Below are 22,179 nucleotides of genomic sequence, written 5' to 3'. Positions count from 1 at the left end.
ACCAGGTAACATCGATAAGGTCACAGTGAGGTTAACATCGATATAAAATAATCCCTTTCTCATCCTTCAGCCACTCACGAATAAGGATAATGTATACGTCGGTACCTGGCGTAAACACACGTACAATAATAAATGCAAGGCGTTTAACTGTTACCAACTTCCAATTGCACACCTTCTTATCATTGAGCAATTTCCAATAAAGTGAAATTATTATTTGTGACGTCACACTTCATGTTATAATTATACCCATGTTTTCACATTCCTTTATTGAATTTCAAAATCGAGACAAAGTCAGCTTCGAGAATCAATTTCCGCTTCCGGTCAAGTTTTCTTCTCACGTCAGATCATGACACTCCACCGTGTCTTACGCGATATGTATTGTACTGACACTGAACACACGACCTTACATATCGCTTATTGACAGCATACGTTCGCGCGACATATTGTTGTTTACTTCTATCGATGGAATGTTTACTGATGTGTTGATAGAGAAGCTTCAATGTAGTTATACTGTCTACCCGGGCGTATACACAGTCAGTCCATTCACTTTACGATGCACGCGATGGGTATAAGGGAGGGAGCACTGTTGCTGGTACATCTACTGTCACGGTATAGTAACAATACATAGTTCGTTGCAAATCGCACATGCCTGGATTTAATGTCAGCGTGTATGCACAAATGTCTTAAAATGTAATCAGGAGATTAAATCAGGCCAATGAACATAGATAGCCAGCGATAATGCTATACACAGGTGTAACGCCGATATACTCAATACGTTTACAGAAACATTCACAGTGGCACATGTACTACATGTATTATTTTTAAAGTTATCCCTATTTATAATAATCAACAGGAAATGCCTTTACTTAATACAAGTTATGCTGGAAAAGATGATACCAGACACAATGTTATAGCTATGCGCCGGGAAGTTGTCGGTTGCTGCATATGCCAACAAGAAGGTGTCACTTAAGGGGTCATGTAGTTTTGGCTGAACGTTTATTTCAAATGATAAAAACTACTTTACCAAATAGAAGAATAAAACATATCTAATTGAGTTATGTCCCTTTGATGTATGAGGTTTCTGTCTGAGTAGCACATCTCTCTACATATATAATGTACAGTCTAGCGCCAAAACTTGTCGGTAATTGGTTTATTCCTTTACTGAACTAGTGTTTCAGTTCCAGCATCATCATCTCCGTCAAATGTTCACGGGTTTTTTTCTGAAATCATAAATCGTGTGTCTGATGGCGCCAAACTTTTCGCTGCGATAGGGGTTGATTCACAGGGACCTGGTGATTTGTTACAAATTCCTGTTGGCCAGCCAAATCTATTTCCGACATCACTCATTAATGATTAATGGCATTATCAAATTTTATTAAATAAACTTTTAATGAAACATGTCACCTGTATCAAATTATGTAAATCAAACCACGGGTGTTGGGGAGTTTGAGAACGACGGAGCATCGCAGACACCCAGTTGGTCGGGGAAGGGACCACATACAGTACATTTACACACAGGGACTTTGCATTAAGTATTAACAAAAAGTATGATTGGGTTGAAAATTTGTGCCAAGTCCCTGTGCCTTTACACGAACTAGGTAAAGGGAGAGTGCAATAATCATAAACCGACCGACCACCCAAAATATATATTACGCTATCACTATAATCTCGTAAAACGTCGCGGGCTACCTTGAGATTGTTTATTTGAACTGGTTTACGGCCGCTCCACTACCGTGTAACTCATTTAAGTTACATGATATTTGTTTAGTTATCGACTGCATCCTTTTGGTAATGGGTTTAACGTCGGCTATTACAGCCTTAAATCAAACGATAAACATTGTATAAATATAGACACAGTGTGATGTAACAGTGTCTGCCATTGGTCAACTTTGACCTGGAAGGTTTTCCATTGGTCAAATTACAAAAACAAATACCTACACTCCGGAATTGTGTTTTTCACAAAGATCAATCAATCAATCAAAATCAATCAATCAATCAATCAAATGACACCAATCCATCATTTAATCAATCAATTAATTAATCAATCAAATTGGTTAATGTTTGCTTATGAATAAAATATTTAGACTGTTATGATTAAGGGTGTTTTCGTATATATGTTGTATTTGTAGGTTCTGTTGGTGTTTCTAGATTACAAAACTGTATATCAACATCTGTGGTATATGATGTAATGTGTTACATATGATACAATTTTTGATTAATTTATTTATTCAGCACATGCTGACTTAGTACGTCTCATTTATTTAGATATAAGTCTGATGAAGATTTGAAATAATTGTTAATAACTGAAATAAATTTATTTAGATCATGAGAATCAAAACTTCTTCTCCTAAATAATTTGATTAAAGACATACTACATGTACTCACGATACTCATATGCATAAATGACTGTTAAACTGAATTAACGAATACAAAAATACCTTACGTCATTTTGTTTTCATTGTCATTATCGTAACTGATGTGATATTGACGAAAGTTATCGTAGATGCATGCGTTGAACAAAATCTTTAATAATATAATATAATTATATAAGATAGCTTAATTGATTTTCATTTCTCACGATTTGATAGATGTATGTATCTTCATTAATTTAAATGGCATTCAATTATATTTCATATTCAGAAGTACATGGATAGGATAAATATAGTAAGTATATAAAACATCAACGAGTGTGCATATACATACATGTACATAATAAAGTTATGATATATACCCATGTATACGGGACAAACTGCATATCCACAAGTGTGGGATACCCCCTTAAAGTATACGCATTATTATCGCATAATGATATCACATGTACACGTACTGTGAAATTGCCTACAGGTGTACCATAGCCATCCTATTCAAAAGTCAGATATATTATAATACCGATGTATTTCTCTTTCAATATATGCCCATTTATATTAATTCGGGGTTTAAAATCATGTTCGTTTATAAAAAAAAAAATAATGATTGACATATGTTTGAAATTGTACTGACGTCGTCGTGCGGAAAGGCAATTAGTTTCTGCAATTGGAATCAATATGCGAAATCGTTATAATTATTTAACGGTACCGTTAAATTTAGCGACAATGGAGGGCATTCATAAGTTCAGTATGACACTCCGGTGAAGCCATATCTTTGCACAGTTTACACTGAATACCCAACTCCAAATATTACTAGTGAATACAAGGGTACACCTAGTAAATAAAACATGTCATAATTATTAACATAAATGTTCAATAACAAGATAAACACATTTGATACAAATAAAGTTCCATATATTATGCAAGTTATGCTTAGAAGTAAACACCATCAACAAATATATAAGAAATAAATACAGAAGAAATATATAAATATATAATGATAAGATAAGGAGCTACCACATCAAACGTCGGATTTAATTTATATAAACTATTGGCATGCGCCGCACGTGCACACTAAACAATTGCAACATTCTTGGTCTGAGGTTTGCCAATAGAGCACCACACGTGCGAACTAGCTACAGCGCCGAACTGTGGCCTACCACTAAATCACCACACGTTCGAACTAGCTACTGCGCCGAACTATATCATCAAACGTGCGAACTAATTACTGCGCCGAACTGTGGTCTATCACTATATCACCACACGTGCGAACTAGCTACTGCGCCGAACTGTGGTCTATCACTAGATCACCACACGTGCAAACTAACTACTGCCCGGTCTGTGTAAGGCAAACTAAATCGACAATTAATACCGCCCTCGAACTGTGTTCTACCACTAATGGGAATCACACGTGCACACTAAATACCGCCCCTATCTTTGTCTACCACTAAGGAAAATCACACGTGCACACTAAATAATGCCCGATCTTTGTCTACCACTCAGGAAAATCACACGCGCACACTAAATACCGCCCCTATGTTTGTTCTACCACTAAGGAAAATCATACGTGCACACTAAATACCGCCCCTATCTTTGTTCTACCAGTAAAAGACAACACACGTGCATACTAAATACCGCCCCTATCTTTGTTCTACCAGTAAGAGACACCACACGTGCACACTAAATACCGCCCCTATCTTTGTTCTACCAGTAAAAGACAACACACGTGCATACTAAATACCGCCCCTATCTTTGTTCTACCAGTAAAAGGCACCACACGTGCACACTAAATACCGCCCATATCTTTGTTCTACCAGTAAAAGGCACCACACGTGCATACTAAATACCGCCCCTATCTTTGTTCTACCAGTAAAAGGCACCACACGTGCACACTAAATACCGCCACTATCTTTGTTCTACCAGTAAAAGACAACACACATGCATACTAAATACCGCCCCTATCTTTGTTCTACCAGTAAAAGGCACCACACGTGCACACTAAATACCGCCCTTTGTTTGTCCTACTAGCAAAATACACCACACGTGCACACTAATTACCGCCCCTATCTTTGTTCTACCAGTAAAAGGCACCACACGTGTATACTAAATACCGCCCCTTTTTTATACCACTAATCGGAATCGAACGTGCACACTAAATACCACCCCTATCTTTGTTCTTCCAGTAAAAGGCACCACACGTGCATACTAAATACCGCCCCTATCTTTGTTCTACCAGTAAAAGACACCACACGTACACACTAAATAGCGTCCCTTTCTTTGTTCTACCAGTAAAAACACCACACGTGCACACTGAATACCGCCCCTATCTTTGTTCTACCAGTAAACGGCACCACACGTGCACACTAAATACCGCCCCTATCTTTGTTCTACCAGTAAAAGTCACCACACGTGCACACTTAATACCGCCCCTATCTTTGTTCTACCAGTAAAAGTCACCACACGTGCACACTTAATACCGCCCCTATCTTTGTTCTACCAGTAAAAGTCACCACACGTGCACACTTAATACCGCCCCTATCTTTGTTCTACCAGTAAAAGGCACCACACGTGCACACTAAATACCGCCCCTATCTTTGTTCTACCAGTAAAAGTCACCACACGTGCACACTTAATACCGCCCCTATCTTTGTTCTACCAGTAAAAGGCACCACACGTGCACACTAAATACGCCCCTATCTGTGTTCTACCAGTAAAAGGCACCACACTTGCACACTAAATACGCCCCTATCTGTGTTCTACCAGTAAAAGGCACCACACGTGTACACTAAATACCGCCCATATCTTGTGTTCTACCAGTAAAAGTCACCACTCGGCACACTAAATACCACCCATATTTTGTGTTCTATCACTTACGAACATCACAAGTTCACGTTTAATATCGTCTACCACAGTGTTCAAACCTTTGTAATGCGTTGTGGTGGGCGACATGTTATTATACTACCATGACTGTACTTAAAAGCTCTTTAGAATCGATTTTATCAATGCTATCCACTCCACCCAGGAATTTCGATTGAAGTTTGCTTTTTTCCCTAATACTTTCTGCGACTATTTTTGAAACAATTTACCCACGCTTTTTACCACAAATGTTCATTAAACAATACTACATACTATATATGAGAAATATTAATGACCCTATCTCGGCACCTTGTGACGGCATAAAGTGGCCGACTCCACCCTGGCAGTATCAGTGTTTATAGCGGTACGAAATACAGGTAGGAAATCATGCAGCAGCATCACCTAGATCACGATATCAAACATTGTACCCAAGCTTGGAGGCGATGGTGTAAGTAATCACAGTCAATTTGACAAACATACAAAAGTCCTGCTGTAAGCTGGATTAGTTTCAAATTGAGTTCAATTCTTATATCACCCTCTCCAAGTTTGCACGTACCGGAAGTAGAAAACAGGAATTATAGGCCTGTATTGTCATAATGGTTCCTACCTTTGAGCGCAGAACAAGAAAGAGACCAGAGGATGAGGAGGAGGAAGAGGAGATTCCCTGACCCCACGGGACTTGTAACCATCCTGTTTTCAGTCTAGCCAAGGTCCGGCCGCTCCCAGCAAACTAAGAGACAGGTTTGTACGTGTTAGATCAGATAAGTATTAACTCCTTCAAAACTCCGGACACACTACACTAGAAGCGTCCGTACTAACTACTGCACGTGCTGACTAAAGCTTTAGCCAAGTAAAAGTAAGGACATGTCCAGGGTAATTCATAAAATAACACACATCGTCAAAATGAGTTCCAGTGTCTTTGTTCAACTACAGTACAGAACAAATGATCCGCGGCGAGGTTTGTGCAATTAAGTTGTTTTTAGCCAATAGAGACTACGTCGGACAACATACGATACCGCCCATTAATATCAGAACAACTGGTATACATGGTATATAGAATAGTAAAATCACTGTATACATAGATTGGTTGTTTGTAGACAGTCTCAGATGTTAAGAATGCCTCTTTGAAGGCCGTATACAATGTATTTATAATGCATCTTCGCTCTCGATTGTGCTCTCTTTAATCTTCAGCTGTACGTCTAACTGCTCCCATTGCCACACCACTACTCTACCTATCACGGCGAACACTTTAAAATTGACGCCTATTATTGATGTTATTATTCTTGTTAGGTAAGTGCTGCTTTCCAATTGTACAACAGTACGTTTAAACACACAGTTCGCATCTGGATTGAATTAATAGCCACACTTCTTAACGAATATTTTCTACCTTTCACTTGAAATTCAGTAAGTCACAAATCTTATTGTATCTAATTCAAAATATCATACTGACAGATATAAACCACAAACATTCATTAAAAACATACATACTTTATGAGTTCTTAAGCGGTACATTACATATGTATAGACTGAAGACATATTAACACCATACCGTATACAACTGTACAGAACGTCCGACCAATTTGAGGTATAGTTGTATTTACGGCGCGGCTGTTCTAAATAATCATCTCCACTAAAAGGTTGGCATGATTGTATGGCACTATGGCGAATGTTTCGGATCATGATAAACGCCAAATTTTCACTCTGAAAGTGGGCTGCAAGTATTATATCCGAATCAGAAGCAATCATCAGTGCTTTTGTCATGGCCTTGTTGCCACTTAGCACGTCACCAAAATTCCTAACTGAAATGGCAACGTTCGGGCTTGATATAGTGTGGGAAACGTCTTCGTCAACACAAGTACAAATTGTACACGTGGAAAATACTAGTGACATCATCATCAACTTCAGCAACTTTACGCGTGAAAAAGATCAATGACGTCACCAGTGATTGATTCGAGAGGCCGTTAGCCTATACATTAAGACATTGACGACTGGTAACAGGTACCAAAGAATCCTCATTCAAATGCTCAACCACCGCCGTGCCACCATCATCATACATTGTACTTCGACATAGACTTCAACATAGTCAATCATCAGACTATTGCATATTGATACGTACCAGTTACTAGCATTCATTGTCTGTTAAGGTCCAAACAATTGTCCAAAGACTTAAACATATATGTTAACTGTAGCCGTGATAGGTCTGCGATATTTATCTATTTTTCAAAACATTCAACGTCTTCGCAACAGACAAGGGATGATATCACTTTGTGACCGATGACCCGTAACATACCTGATCTTTGTGACCGAGGACACCAGAAAATACCCGATCTTTGTGACCGAGGACACCAGAAAATACCTGATCTTTGTGACCGAGGACACTGGAAAATACCTGATCTTTGTGACCGAGGACACCAGAAAAACCCTGATCTTTGTGACCGAGGACACCAGAAAATACCTGATCTTTGTGACCGTGGACACCGGAAAAAACCCTGATCTTTGTGACCGAGGACACCAGAAAATACCCGATCTTTGTGACCGAGGACACCGGAAAATACCTGATCTTTGTGACCGAGGATACCAGAAAAACCCTGATCTTTGTGACCGAGGACACCGGAAAATACCTGATCTTTGTGACCGAGGATACCAGAAAAACCCTGATCTTTGTGACCGAGGACACCAGAAAAACCCTGATCTTTGTGACCGAGGACACCAGAAAATACCTGATCTTTGTGACCTAGACACCAGAAAATACCTGATCTTTGTGACCGAGGACACCGGAAAATACCTGATCTTTGTGACCGAGGACACCAGAAAATACCTGATCTTTGTGACCGAGGACACCAGAAAAACACTGATCTTTGTGACCGAGGACACCAGAAAAACCCTGATCTTTGTGACCGAGGACACCAGAAAATACATGATCTTTGTGACCGAGGACACCCGAAAATACCTGATCTTTGTGACCGAGGACACCGGAAAATACCTGATCTTTGTGACCGAGGACACCAGAAAATACCCGATCTTTGTGACCGAGGACACCGGAAAATACCTGATCTTTGTGACCGAGGACACCGGAAAATACCTGATCTTTGTGACCGAGGACACCAGAAAATACCTGATCTTTGTGACCGAGGACACCAGAAGATACCCGATCTTTGTGACCGAGGACACCGGAAAATACCTGATCTTTGTGACCGAGGACACCGGAAAAAACCCTGATCTTTGTGACCGAGGACACAAGAAAATACCCGATCTTTGTGACCGAGGACACCGGAAAATACCCGATCTTTGTGACCGAGGACACCGGAAAATACCCGATCTTTGTGACCGAGGACACCGGAAAAAACCCTGATCTTTGTGACCGAGGACACCGGAAAAAAAAAACCCTGATCTTTGTGACCGAGGACACCGGAAAATACCTGATCTTTGTGACCGAGGACACCAGAAAATACCTGATCTTTGTGACCGAGGACACCAGAAAATACCTGATCTTTGTGACCGAGGACACCGGAAAAAACCCTGATCTTTGTGACCGAGGACATCAGAAAATACCCGATCTTTGTGACCGAGGACACCGGAAAATACCCGATCTTTGTGACCGAGGACACCGGAAAATACCCGATCTTTGTGACCGAGGACACCGGAAAAAACCCTGATCTTTGTGACCGAGGACACCGGAAAAAAAAAACCCTGATCTTTGTGACCGAGGACACCGGAAAATACCTGATCTTTGTGACCGAGGACACCAGAAAATACCTGATCTTTGTGACCTAGACACCAGAAAATACCTGATCTTTGTGACCGAGGACACCAGAAAATACCTGATCTTTGTGACCTAGACACCAGAAAATACCTGATCTTTGTGACCGAGGACACCGGAAAATACCTGATCTTTGTGACCGAGGACACCGGAAAATACCTGATCTTTGTGACCGAGGACACCGGAAAATACCCGATCTTTGTGACCGAGGATACCAGAAAATACCCGATCTTTGTGACCGAGGACACCGGAAAATACCTGATCTTTGTGACCGAGGACACCAGAAAATACCCGATCTTTGTGACCGAGGACACCAGAAAATACCCGATCTTTGTGACCGAGGACACCGGAAAATACCCGATCTTTGTGACCGAGGACACCAGAAAATACCCGATCTTTGTGACCGAGGACACCGGAAAATACCTGATCTTTGTGACCGAGGACACCGGAAAATACCTGATCTTTGTGACCGAGGACACCGGAAAATACCTGATCTTTGTGACCGAGGACACCGGAAAATACCTGATCTTTGTGACCGAGGATACCAGAAAAACCCTGATCTTTGTGACCAAGGACACCGGAAAATACCTGATCTTTGTGACCGAGGACACCAGAAAATACCTGATCTTTGTGACCGAGGACACCAGAAAATACCTGATCTTTGTGACCGAGGACACCAGAAAATACCTGATCTTTGTGACCGAGGACACTGGAAAATACCTGATCTTTGTGACCGAGGACACCGGAAAAAACCCTGATCTTTGTGACCCAGGACACCAGAAAATACCTGATCTTTGTGACCGAGGACACCGGAAAATACCTGATCTTTGTGACCGAGGACACTGGAAAATACCTGATCTTTGTGACCGAGGACACCGGAAAATACCTGATCTTTGTGACCGAGGACACCAGAAAATACCTGATCTTTGTGACCTAGACACCAGAAAATACCTGATCTTTGTGACCGAGGACACTGGAAAATAACTGATCTTTGTGACCGAGGACACCAGAAAATACCTGATCTTTGTGACCTAGACACCAGAAAATACCTGATCTTTGTGACCTAGACACCAGAAAATACCCGATCTTTGTGACCGAGGACACCAGAAAATACCTGATCTTTGTGACCGAGGACACCAGAAAATACCTGATCTTTGTGACCGAGGACACCAGAAAATACCCGATCTTTGTGACCGAGGACACCAGAAAATACCCGATCTTTGTGACCAAGGACACCGGAAAATACCTGATCTTTGTGACCGAGGACACCAGAAAATACCTGATCTTTGTGACCGAGGACAACAGAAAATACCTGATCTTTGTGACCGAGGACACCAGAAAATACCTGATCTTTGTGACCGAGGACACCGGAAAAACCCTGATCTTTGTGACCGAGGACACCAGAAAATACCTGATCTTTGTGACCGAGGACACCGGAAAAACCCTGATCTTTGTGACCGAGGACATCAGAAAATACCTGATCTTTGTGACCGAGGACACCAGAAAATACCTGATCTTTGTGACCATGCATTTGAACGATAATAATCGTTTATTTGTTTAGTGTCAAATGAATCCCAAGAGGCCACCTGGCGGCGCGTGACCTGAACAGCCGATGCAGTGGTTATAAACAGACACACCGAACCATGACCGACACCTTTTCCCCAGAAACCCTGTATTCATGACCCTTAGCCTTTTAGTTATTGAAAGTCCCTTTGACATTGGTGTTTCCCTGAAAGCATGTTGAGGTTATTCATTTGATTTAAGTTGGCAGCCCTTATTCCAAACAATGTTAATGACTCGGGCAATATCATGAACTTGGGCCTCTCGTTTATAGAGGTAAAGTCGTTCAAAAACAATGTTTTTTGTGCTTTTGAAGGACAATTTCCCGAGATTCGTTTGTGCTTTTACATTTTGGAAGACATTTTCCAAAATTGCCTTGGTACATCTTTGTTTAGGAAAACATGATCCATTAATGCTTCTAGGCTTTTACTAATTGCCTATATCTTGATGTATTGTATTTTTTATAAGTATATACTCCAATATAGACATAATGGGGCCAACATTCCATTACCAAACACTGTCATTATTGTTTTCTGTCGGGGAACTATATCTAGATACAGGCTAATAAAGGTTATACGATTCCAATATTAGATTTATTACTTCAGATACTTTCTTAAATTGTTATTAATTATTATATTTAAACGTTGTCGTGAATAAAAGAACTGCGCTGCATGCTGGTAATTGTTCTCCTCTGTTGACCACGTGTACTTACCGTGGAATTCACAGGGTCAGGAAGGTCGTCATTTAATTATTGACGAGAAACCAGTGGTGGTTGTCACCAATACGGAGTCAGGCAGTACTTAGTTATTGTAATGCCACTCAGAGAGATACAGTTTTACTTGGTATATATCATCCACATGTTCATTGAAAACAGGTCATTGCCAACCATTCATAGCCACATATTAATTGATAATGTGAAGTTAAGAACAGAAAGCAATGACGCACATACCATGAAATACAATAATCTACTTAATATAGCTTCATCAATTCGCATGTTCTTCATAAAATCTGTCTTTTCAATATGACACTAGATTATTTTTTATTCAAAACATAAATTACATTTTATTATGTCTTTTAAATCTTAGTGTTTGGAAAAAATATTATATTCAATTTCAAAACTCGGTCTTATTGCTCCTGGAACGTACCTCACTACCAGTTCCGCAGACTAGTTTAAACTTTTTTGTAGGGTATATGTCATTTCTGGTACAGAGATCGGTTCATCACTACCAATTCCGCGGACTAGTTAAACTTTCTTGTAGGGTATGTCATTTCCGGTATAGAGATCGGTACCTAACTACCAGTTTCGGAGACTGGTTTAATGTTTCCTTTAGAAAATGACATTTCCGGTGCAGAGATTGGTACTTAATTACCGGTTCCGCGGACTGGTTTAATCTTTCCTGTAGGAAATATCATTTCGGTACAGAAATCTGTACCTAACTACCAGTTTCGGAGACTGGTTTAATTTTTTCTGTAGGGTACGTCATTTCCGGTACAGAGATCGGTACCTAACTACCAGTTTCGGAGACTGGTTTAATGTTGCCGGCAGGATATGTCCACTCCGGTACAAAGATCGGGTTTTATCGTCCATATATGAAACGTCATTTCCAGTACAAAGAAAGGGGCTTCATCGTCTCGTATATATACAAATGTATGGGACATCATTTTTGGTACATAAATTTGATTTTCATCTTTCATTTATGGTACATTATTTCCAGTACAGAGGTCGGGTTTCTGAAGTCATACTCGGTACATGAGACATTCCCTACACTTGGTATCTCAGAAAACTCTTGAAGATAAACTTCAAGTCAAGTCACTTCTATGTGATATGACGGAAGGAATGGGTATGTCTTTCACTAGATCATACTTGATATTTTAGCTTTATGACATGCTACAGGTGTGTCACACACAACGAGAGTCAGTTGAAAATAAATTGTATTTAACAGTCGTAAGAATTCAAAACTGGAAAAAAAACAGAATACCATCTGGATGGCAAAAATAACTCTAATTCTGAATTATACTTGGTGATTACAAAGTTTTAACATAGAAATAGTATATCTCCATGAACATCCTTACAGTGTCGACCCTCGTTATCTCGATGTCAATGTGAGGGATGTCATAAAAACCTTCGAGATATCTCGAGTAATCGGGAAAGCCTAGTATATTTTACAGAAGTTTTACAGTCGTAACTTAATGTTTACTTCAAGTTAAGCAGGGCCTTCGAGTTATCAGATTTCCTGATAACGAGTTTTTACTGTATTCCATTGTCTTCTTTGCAAATAAACTCAGTGAAAATGACCACTAAAGTGACATGTATATGTATTGTATTTTATCACTATTAATTGTGGTCAACAACCCCTTATAGAAGCACTGACGGCATATCTTGAGTTCTTACTAATAAGGTCATTATCACGTTGTACAAGGGTGATGATATTAGGCTGAGAGGTTCCAAACATCTCGTCTAACGTGCAGGTTTACCATATTAGGCTAATAAGTGACGTTAATGCAAGGTTTGGGTATAGCAGACTAGGGAATCCACAGCTAATTTAACACGAAAAACACCTGTTTGAATATATCACACAATACCACCATTTGTGTTTTATAGAAACAAAATGGTTTTCGTTATTGATCATCTAACATTGCAAATATAAAGAGTAATTATGTACCCACGTCTCATTTGCTGTCAAATTGTGGTCAAAATTAAACAATATTGAACAAATGGATAAGGACCTCTGTCCCTATCAATCATGTAAAGTGACGTCGTTAACATAGCAACACAGGTTCACACTATTTTCTCTACTTCGTTTGAAAAAAAAAAAACAACAAAAAACAAACCACAAAAAAAGACACATCCACCCCCCACCCCCTCCCAAAACAAAACAAAACAACAACAAACAAACACAAATTTTAAAAACGCAAATTATTTGAGAGGCACAATACACATCGATCTAGTGCAGTATGCATCATCGGTTCAACGAATGTATAATGCTTAATATCCCAGGAATTGTATGATGATGATTTTAAATTTCTGAGAACACAACCAGCAAGATTTTTAGGTGGAACTTGTCCATGATTTTGGAGGGATATCACTCAAAAACCATTGCAAATTAACATTTTCTGACTTCTGCACTTCATGATTTGAATGTGGGGTAGCATTCATACATATATATATTTAAGAGCATGAGGATTTAAAGTGATAACTGTAAAATCACTGCTGACAAACATTATCGGGCGTGATATTTTTGAAAAGTATAAATAAAAAAACAAGACTTTTCCTTATTAACGGAAATTAAAAGTGTCCGCAAACACTGATTTTCTAAAAAGTATAAATTAGTGCAAAACAACAACATTACAATTCGAATGGTCCTACAGGAATGCATACATGTACATGTATGTTACCGGTCGTAAGCAGAGCGCTGTGCCAACTCGTCATTCGTACCCACGTGATTCCACTCGGCTTTCTCCGTGTAGAATTTAACTAACATGAATTAAGATAAACAGTGTTTTGAAGCCCGAAAAATAATTGACAGAACATTTTTTACAGTATAGACTTACTTATTTCTATATCTAAAATATATTTCACTATTTGTAAGAATAAATCACCATGTAATGGGTATAAAACAGTTATAGTCTTTTTAATAGTATAAAACAGTTATAGTTGCTTTAATGAGCATAAGACAGTTTTAGTCGCTTTAATGAGTATACAATCCACAATTATGGTCGCTTTAATTAGTATGCTATCTAAAGTTATTGTCGCTTTAATGAGCAGAAGACAGTTTTAGTCGCTTTAATGAGTATACAATCCACATTTATGGTCGCTTTAATGAGCATGCTATCCACAGTTAAAGTCGCTTTAATGAGTATGTAATCTACAGTTATTGTCGCTTTAATGAGTATATAATCTACAGTTATTGTCGCTTTAATGAGTATATAATCTACAGTTATTGTCGCTTTAATGAGTATGTAATCTGAATTATAGTCACTTTAAGATTCGTACTATACGTCCTCTATGCAATCCATTAGCATGGGCAATTGAACTGGGACTGATGTTTAATGATATTTGTCCAAAAGTTTTTGCAGGTGTCGGACAGACAATAATGACAATGAAAGACTGGTGTAACGGAAGATAAAATGCGAGGATGGTTGTTTCATATACCTTTGACCTTACCGTCTAATCCGTAGGACAATTGATACGGTCTGTAAGACTCAGCGGTGGACAATTAATATCCTAAGTCATCGAATAAATACAGAACAAACCAAAAAGGTGATCATCTAACAAGTATGTCACCATAAATTACAACATCACATATTTGTTGTCACTACTTTAAATCTATGGGGATGACAATGTTTACTGTGCGTATCGTTGTTATTGCAGTCTTGTAGAACACAGTCAATTCATTAACCTAACAATCTGTCAAAATTGGACAGACAGAGCAATCACTACTCCAGACGGATATCTTTTACGTCGCCACACAAGGACGTCACCTTCCGCCTTAGTAAATACATGTAGTTCTGGGGACACAGCTGTGGTACGTGAGGCACAAGGACCCATAATGATCACACGCCAAAATCTGAGAGTTTAAGTGGGATGGATGCCTATATAACGGTGTTTATTTTAGAATTAGGTTATGTATAAAAACGTGAATCATGCTGATATCAAAATCTTGGAAACTGAATTTAACACGTAGCCACAACAGAAACAATTGATTACTTGTATACCATTTTACCTGAATGATGAATTATTCACTAACAATCGGCTGACGTTACCATTATTATGCAATCGCTAATTGACTAAGTATCATTGGAAAGATAGGCCTCATGCTCAAATTCCAACTTAAAAATCATCTTGGATCAACAAATATTTACTTAATGTCAACATTAACTTGGTTACGATTCAAAACAGAGGCGGTGTCAAAAAACAAAGGTACATGTTGTGTATAGAGCAAACGTGCTGTCAGTAATGTACAGGTACAGAACATATATTTGTTGGTAATATACATGTACAGAAAAAAGTGTTGAAACAATGTACAGGTTCATAACACAGGCGTGACAACAAAGTACATGTACATAACACAGGAATGACAACAAATACAGGTACATAACATAGGAGTGACAACAAATACAGGTATATAACACAGGAGTGACAACAAAGTACAGGTACATAACACAGGCGTGACAACAAATACAGGTATATAACACAGGCGTGACGACAAGTACAGGTACAAATTACAGGAGTGACAACAAATACAGGTACATAGCACAGGATTGACAACAATGTACAGGTACATAACACAGGAGTGCCAACAAAGTACAGGTACATAACACAGGAGTGACAACAAATACAGGTATATAACACAGGCGTGACGACAAGTACAGGTATATAACACAGGCGTGACGACAAGTACAGGTACAGATTACAGGAGTGACAACAAATACAGGTACATAACAAATGAGTGACAACAAATACAGGTACATAGCACAGGAGTGACAACAAATACAGGTGTATAACACAGGTGTGTCAACAATGTACAGGTACATAACACAGGTGTGTCAACAATGCATAGGAACAGAACAGGTACATGTATGTCAACAATGTACTGATGCAGAACACAGATGTAACAACATGAGAAGGTGCAAAACACAGGTGTTCCAACAATGTAGAGGTTACTACCCCGCATGTGTCTCAACATTGTACAGGTACAGATCACGCATGTCAACAAAGTACATGGCACAGGTGTGTCAATAATGTACAGGTACATAACACAGGTGTAATAACAATATACAGGTACATATCACAGGAGTGCCAACAATGGACAGGTACAAAACACATGATTTACAACAAAGTACAGGTAAAAAACACAGGTGTAATAACAATATACAGGTACATATCGCAGGTGTGCCAACAATGTACAGGTACATAACACAGTTGTGACAATTTACAGGTACATAACACAGGAGTGACAACAAAGAACAGGTAAAAAAACACAGGTGTAATAACAATGTAGAGGTACATAACACAGGAGTGACAACAAATACAGGTATATAACACAGGTGTGTCAACAATGTACAGGTACATAACACAGGAGTGACAACAATGTACAGGTACATAACACAGGTGTGACAATGTACATGTACATAACACAGGTGTAACAACAATGTACAGGTACATAACACAGGTGTGACAATGTACATGTACATAACACAGGAGTGACAACAAAGTACAGGTATATAACACAGGTGTGTCAACAATGTACAGGTACATAACACAGGTGTGACAATGTACAGATACATAACCCAGGTGTAACAAAAATGTACAGGTACGTAACACAGGTTTTTCATAATGTACATGGGCATAACACAGGTGTGTCAACAATGTGCAGGGGCATAACACAAGTGTATCAACAATGTACATATATATAACACAGGTGCGTCAACATTGTACAGGTACAAAACAGATATTTCAACATTTTACAGATTAAGAACACATGTGTTTTAATAGTGACCAGTTACAGAACACAGGTATTGTCATCAAGGCACAATTTGTCAACAATTGTTATATTTCATAAGCTACAATGTTAGTACGAGAGTTAGACAAGTTGTATCAAAGGTCCCGGAATCGATCTGGCTTTACTATAGAGGGAATACAACAACAAGGTGTTAGCGACACGGTAAGTCACTGATGCATACACACAATCCACCAAAACGTCTCAACAACACACGGAAATGACAAAAAAAATGGCAAAAAATCTACAAAGAACATTCCGTACCTTTACTCTTGTGGCGGGACATGCTGGGAGGGGCGAGGGCAAACAAGACCCAGGTAAAACTCCAAAAGATCCAGAGTGACATTTTCAGTGCCTTCAACTCCACATCTAGCTAGATAGATCGTTAATTATTCAAAGGTAGGATTGATGAGTTGAGGCTCCGTAACGTTGACAAAACGCCGTTTACATTGTAGTTAACAAGATTATCGACCCGTGCCACTGGGACGCTGGTGTAGAATTGAGACAAATACAGGTAATGAAATGACATATCGACAGGTGCGTGAAACATTAACTCTCATTATAAGTCTATACACGTTATACTGATAGAATATATGACTGGTGACGATCATCAGGACAATTCGAAGGAAACAACCAAAAAGTCGTATTCAGGTAATGGTATCAATAAAATACTTTACAGGTAGCAATAATAAATACAATTAACAGGTAACAACCTCAATAAGCTAATTAGATATACACGGATAAGAACAAAACACTGTCCAGGTCACAATCATAGACACAGGCTACAGGTAACAACCAACAATTCATTAATCATAGACAAGTATGAATAAAACACTGAAATATTGCAACAGCCATTGGAAAATAGACAGGTATCATCAATCAACGGGTACAGGTAAAAAGAGGTGAACAAGTAGATATTCATGCTGCATTAGCGAAATATGAGCCAATTACAACGATAGGTAGGGGACCTTTCGTTAAGATAAAACTGGAAAAGGTTCAAATGTTTCCCCAGCACAAATTTGCAAATACAAAATTATAAAGACTCCACCTCTCGACAAAATAAAAGTGATAAAGAAAGGTTTCATCCGTTACCAATACAAAATATCCACTTCCTACCAATCACAATTAAACGTTGAAGATTGCATCGAGTTTTAATACAGAATGGTAATGTTTCTACCAGTTGTCGAAACAGAATTTAAAGCAAAAAGTTTACATTTCAATCGACCTGCAGGAAATGATTACGGTTTTGTTCTGAAAGGAATATTGAGTACCGTACAGTTCCCCCTTAACTATGGTATAAAAGCTAATAAAACATTTAAAAGTAAAAGACAAAAACAAAAACAAAACAAAAAATATGAAATGAATGTTTAAAACACACATGTCCACATAAATAAACAGTAAATACTTGTACACTTACAAAACTAATACATGATAATTTCTTATAGAGGGATAGTCACTACACCTCTTTCATAGGGCAAGGGTATAAAAGAGTACTTTCCCTTGAAATGATGTCTGTTCAATACTTTCAAAATGCCAATAGCAGTATTTCAATAATATTCAGTGTGAATATCCTTCTATAGATTTGGAATAACTTAATATGAAAATGAGAAGAAAAAATCTCTCAACCGTACATAATTACATCAGTAAAATATGACCACTACAAAACCAAACAAATAAACAAGGAGACAACATCAGGCGTTTGTTGATGCTTGGCATCTTGTTGGCCAGGGCGAGCTGGTGTGAAAATAAAATACTCACCCCTCCCTGTGCAGTCTTCCTAGTAACACGAAATACTCACCCCTCCCCTCGCCGTTTCACGGGTCGATGAATTTTCAAAATTTACATCGGAAGTAATTCTGGCCTAAGGCGACGGCAAAGCATTAAGCTAAGATTACTTCCGACGTGAACCTTGCATCTGACCAATCCTAGGAGCTGTCGGCCATGTCTATTGTTTATATGGTAGATGTCTTAGGCTCAGAGCTCTAGACTGTAAACACACGTGCGTGGGGTTCTACAAAACGCTGAACAGAAGCAGCCAAAGGAAAACAAACCGTAAATAAAAATAAGCAGATCAGTTCCTAGGAACCCTTCCACGAGACCCATAACCGTGCCTTGTGCAACATAAATACAAATAGGAATGCGTTAATTATCATGTTTTCTAAATATTTGGAAGCATCGCTGGGGAGTACAGTTCTGTACATAAACCAGAACACATCATTAAGTGTCTTCTACTCAAGACCCTGACGCACAAAGTCTTCACCGGTTCTAACTCATCAACATCAATTGCATTTCATTGTAAAATCAAACATGGTTCTATACAGAGCAGATATTGCAATGACGTATAAATAGGCGAAGATGGAGTCAACAAGCTTGCGAGGGATATGTCTAAGTAATTTGTTAGGCAGATGTGGAAAATCTAATGGTGATGACGGTTATAAACCTAGGCTGTATTTATAGGTACCAAGTTATATCAATGCTCACTACAGCATGCCATTGACCTTGTTGTTCATTAGATCATCGACAAATGGTGTGATTTATTGTCTGAACTTACACGTTCAAATCGGAAATCTTTAAGCACAGGTATTAATGCCGTATGTGCTGTCAATTAAACAACCATTCAAGGTCATGTGATATCCTCCTCATATATCATTGAACTATACGTCCTTATATTGACTTTTGCTTGTCAGTTTAATGATTTTTTTTTTGTAATTAATAAGGTATATCAATTATGATTATTTTTACGTTCAATTGAATTGCAAATCAACCTATGTATATACTAGTAGGCAAGTATATGATATTAATGGACATGATCACTGCTAGAGGTATTCTTTTTCTTTGTTATATATTGCAAAGCTATTTGTAATTCTGCACGCATGAACAATACTGGGGAATTGTTATTTATCTTTTTTCTTCTTTAAGTGTTCTACAGCTTTTCAATTTGCGAAACAAGAATATGGTTTAGAATTCAATTTCCTGCCAGTGAGCATTTGGGTTAAATGAAAAGTAAGTGACAAGTTGAGATCCATTGTATCAGGCAAAATTTAAAATGGAAAGTTTCGATCTATTCCATCTTGGTTTGAAATCTCACATGAAAACAATATTTATCGTGCCGATATGGTTAACGTGCCATTTCTACTGCATCAATATTGCAACCTACAGCAAATCACAGTTGTTCTCCGTTTGATGTTAAAGAAACACATGATCACATTAAACGTGCGATATTTCGCTCTAATAAAGATGTCATATTATCACATGCACATATAAATACGGTAACTGAGATCCACCAAGGTGCGACTTTATTTTGAATATACTCCAGTTATTTGAGAGATAGTGTAGATAAGATATATAAGAAGACATTTATTTAAAGGATTAATGACCAAACATTGAGATCCCCTGTCACACCACCGACAAATATCGTTTGAACCCAACTGGATAAACTTACAACCAAGATATTGAAACTAATGAAAATCGGATCGTTCGACTGCAGCCAGACTATACATTTGATATAGTTCTCTCTCTATATATATATATATATATGGATGTGGACAGGACTATCATATTACACAATATATCACATTCATCAAGCCGTCTGTCAGTCAAAAGAGCTAGATCATTTCTCTAACACCTGAGTTAAATGCACAGGTGATATGTAATGAAAAATATTGAAATCTGTGTAAATGTCATGCAATAGATCTGATAGACTCTAGTAACACATAGTTCTGTCAGCCATCTGTATGGTACCAGGAACACGTGATTTAACCTTGATGAACAATAGATCTGAGTTCAAACTCAGGGTCCATCCAATGGGATTTGACGAATGAGAGTATTACGTGAGCACAGTCTATTGCTATATATTGAGTACTACTGCAGTACATCAAGATGTTATCAAGACCCATATGTCCACACAGACAATCACAGACGGATGTTGTCTCCGTTTTGATAGCAAACATCTCATTTCAGTTAAGAACAGCATCCTGGTTTCTATTACAGTAAAAGCGAATACAATAGGTTTTGCTAATCTTATCCTGACGACTTATTCACAAGTTCATCCATTCTTGATGTTAGACTTTTGGTGAACCCGATAAAACAAAGATTAACGGCAGATACGCACAGGATGACATTACCGTACAAGTGTAATGTTAGGTCATTCGGAGGTGAACATAAAAGACAACAGCAAAACTTTATCCAGAACATTCGCTGATTTTTCACAAACCAATTTGAGAAAAAAACCAGGACCATGTCATTCCGTGGCGTCGTTTCGTTGGTGAGCTCGGATATGGCGTAGAAAATGAGTGAATAAGGTATTCGGTTAGAAGTGTTTTAGCGGCGACTTGTGGTAACCCTACTTAGGCTGTCTGACATTGTTTTGAGGATGTTGTACCTCTGCAGTAGTTGCTTCGGCTGTTTATTGCAATTACTGTTTGTTGGTATTTATTGTTTATGTTGATAACGAATTGTGTTTTTGGGCGTGTTTTTGAGTCAGGAGTCAGGAGAATGACTCTAATGTGTATGGTAACCATTTTGGTGGCAATATTCATTCAAACTTGTTGTTTAAGTTTTCTTGTTATGAGTGTAAAGCATCAAGCAAGCTGTTGTAGAAGTGATCCTTGGTAATGGATCATATCTCCATAGGCCCAGTCCCGACTCGTTCCTGATCGAGATCAAGAACTGTCGGAGCTGTATGTACCTTAGTACTGTTACAACAATGTGAACCCTTTACAATATTTGATTTGTGGATATCAGTCTTTTGGGAATAACAGCCATTTATAAACATCGCTAACAAATGTAAATATCTATACAGCATGCAAGAATCTAATTAACTGTGTGTCCACAGAATACTATAAATAAGTGAGGTGTTTACACTAAAAACCAGACAAATAAGCACAGTTTTGTATAATTTAGACGGTGGGATATTCAGTCAAGTCGTGGAATAAATTGGTGAAGAATGAAGTTATATTATACATCACTACATTTATCAAAACAAGTATACAGGATGTAGACATATCCCAATAAAATATCAATTCAAATCAAGAAGCGAAGCTTAACAATAACAGAGTCTGGTTAATTATAGATCAGCAATGCTGTGTCTTGGAAAGATATACAGTGTAAACATGTCGTCTCTGTTAATATATCAACT

The 22,179-nt window shown here is 38.4% G+C and overlaps 1 protein-coding gene across 4 annotated transcripts in view; it reads right to left on the bottom strand.

Annotated features, from left to right (window-relative positions):
* LOC117333604 (neuronal acetylcholine receptor subunit alpha-5-like) overlaps positions 1-22,179 on the bottom strand; it is a 74,294-nt gene that overhangs the window by 21,947 nt on the left and 30,168 nt on the right. For 2 of the 4 annotated variants that reach the window (XM_033892985.1, XM_033892992.1), the window contains one exon: positions 5,830-5,952. The exons of 1 other annotated variant lie outside the window; for it this stretch is intronic. In XM_033892985.1, coding sequence (XP_033748876.1) covers positions 5,830-5,911 — 82 coding nt within the window. In that variant the 5' untranslated portion in view covers positions 5,912-5,952. Of the gene's footprint in view, positions 1-5,829; positions 5,953-17,306; positions 17,510-22,179 lie in introns of those variants that run through there. One more of the 4 variants, XM_033893001.1, reaches the window with a different exon arrangement.

The sequence above is a fragment of the Pecten maximus genome, chromosome 1 (genome assembly GCF_902652985.1).
Source record: "Pecten maximus chromosome 1, xPecMax1.1, whole genome shotgun sequence".
Classification (NCBI taxonomy): Eukaryota; Metazoa; Mollusca; class Bivalvia; order Pectinida; family Pectinidae; genus Pecten; species Pecten maximus.
This window is presented reverse-complemented; position numbering and strand designations above follow the sequence as displayed.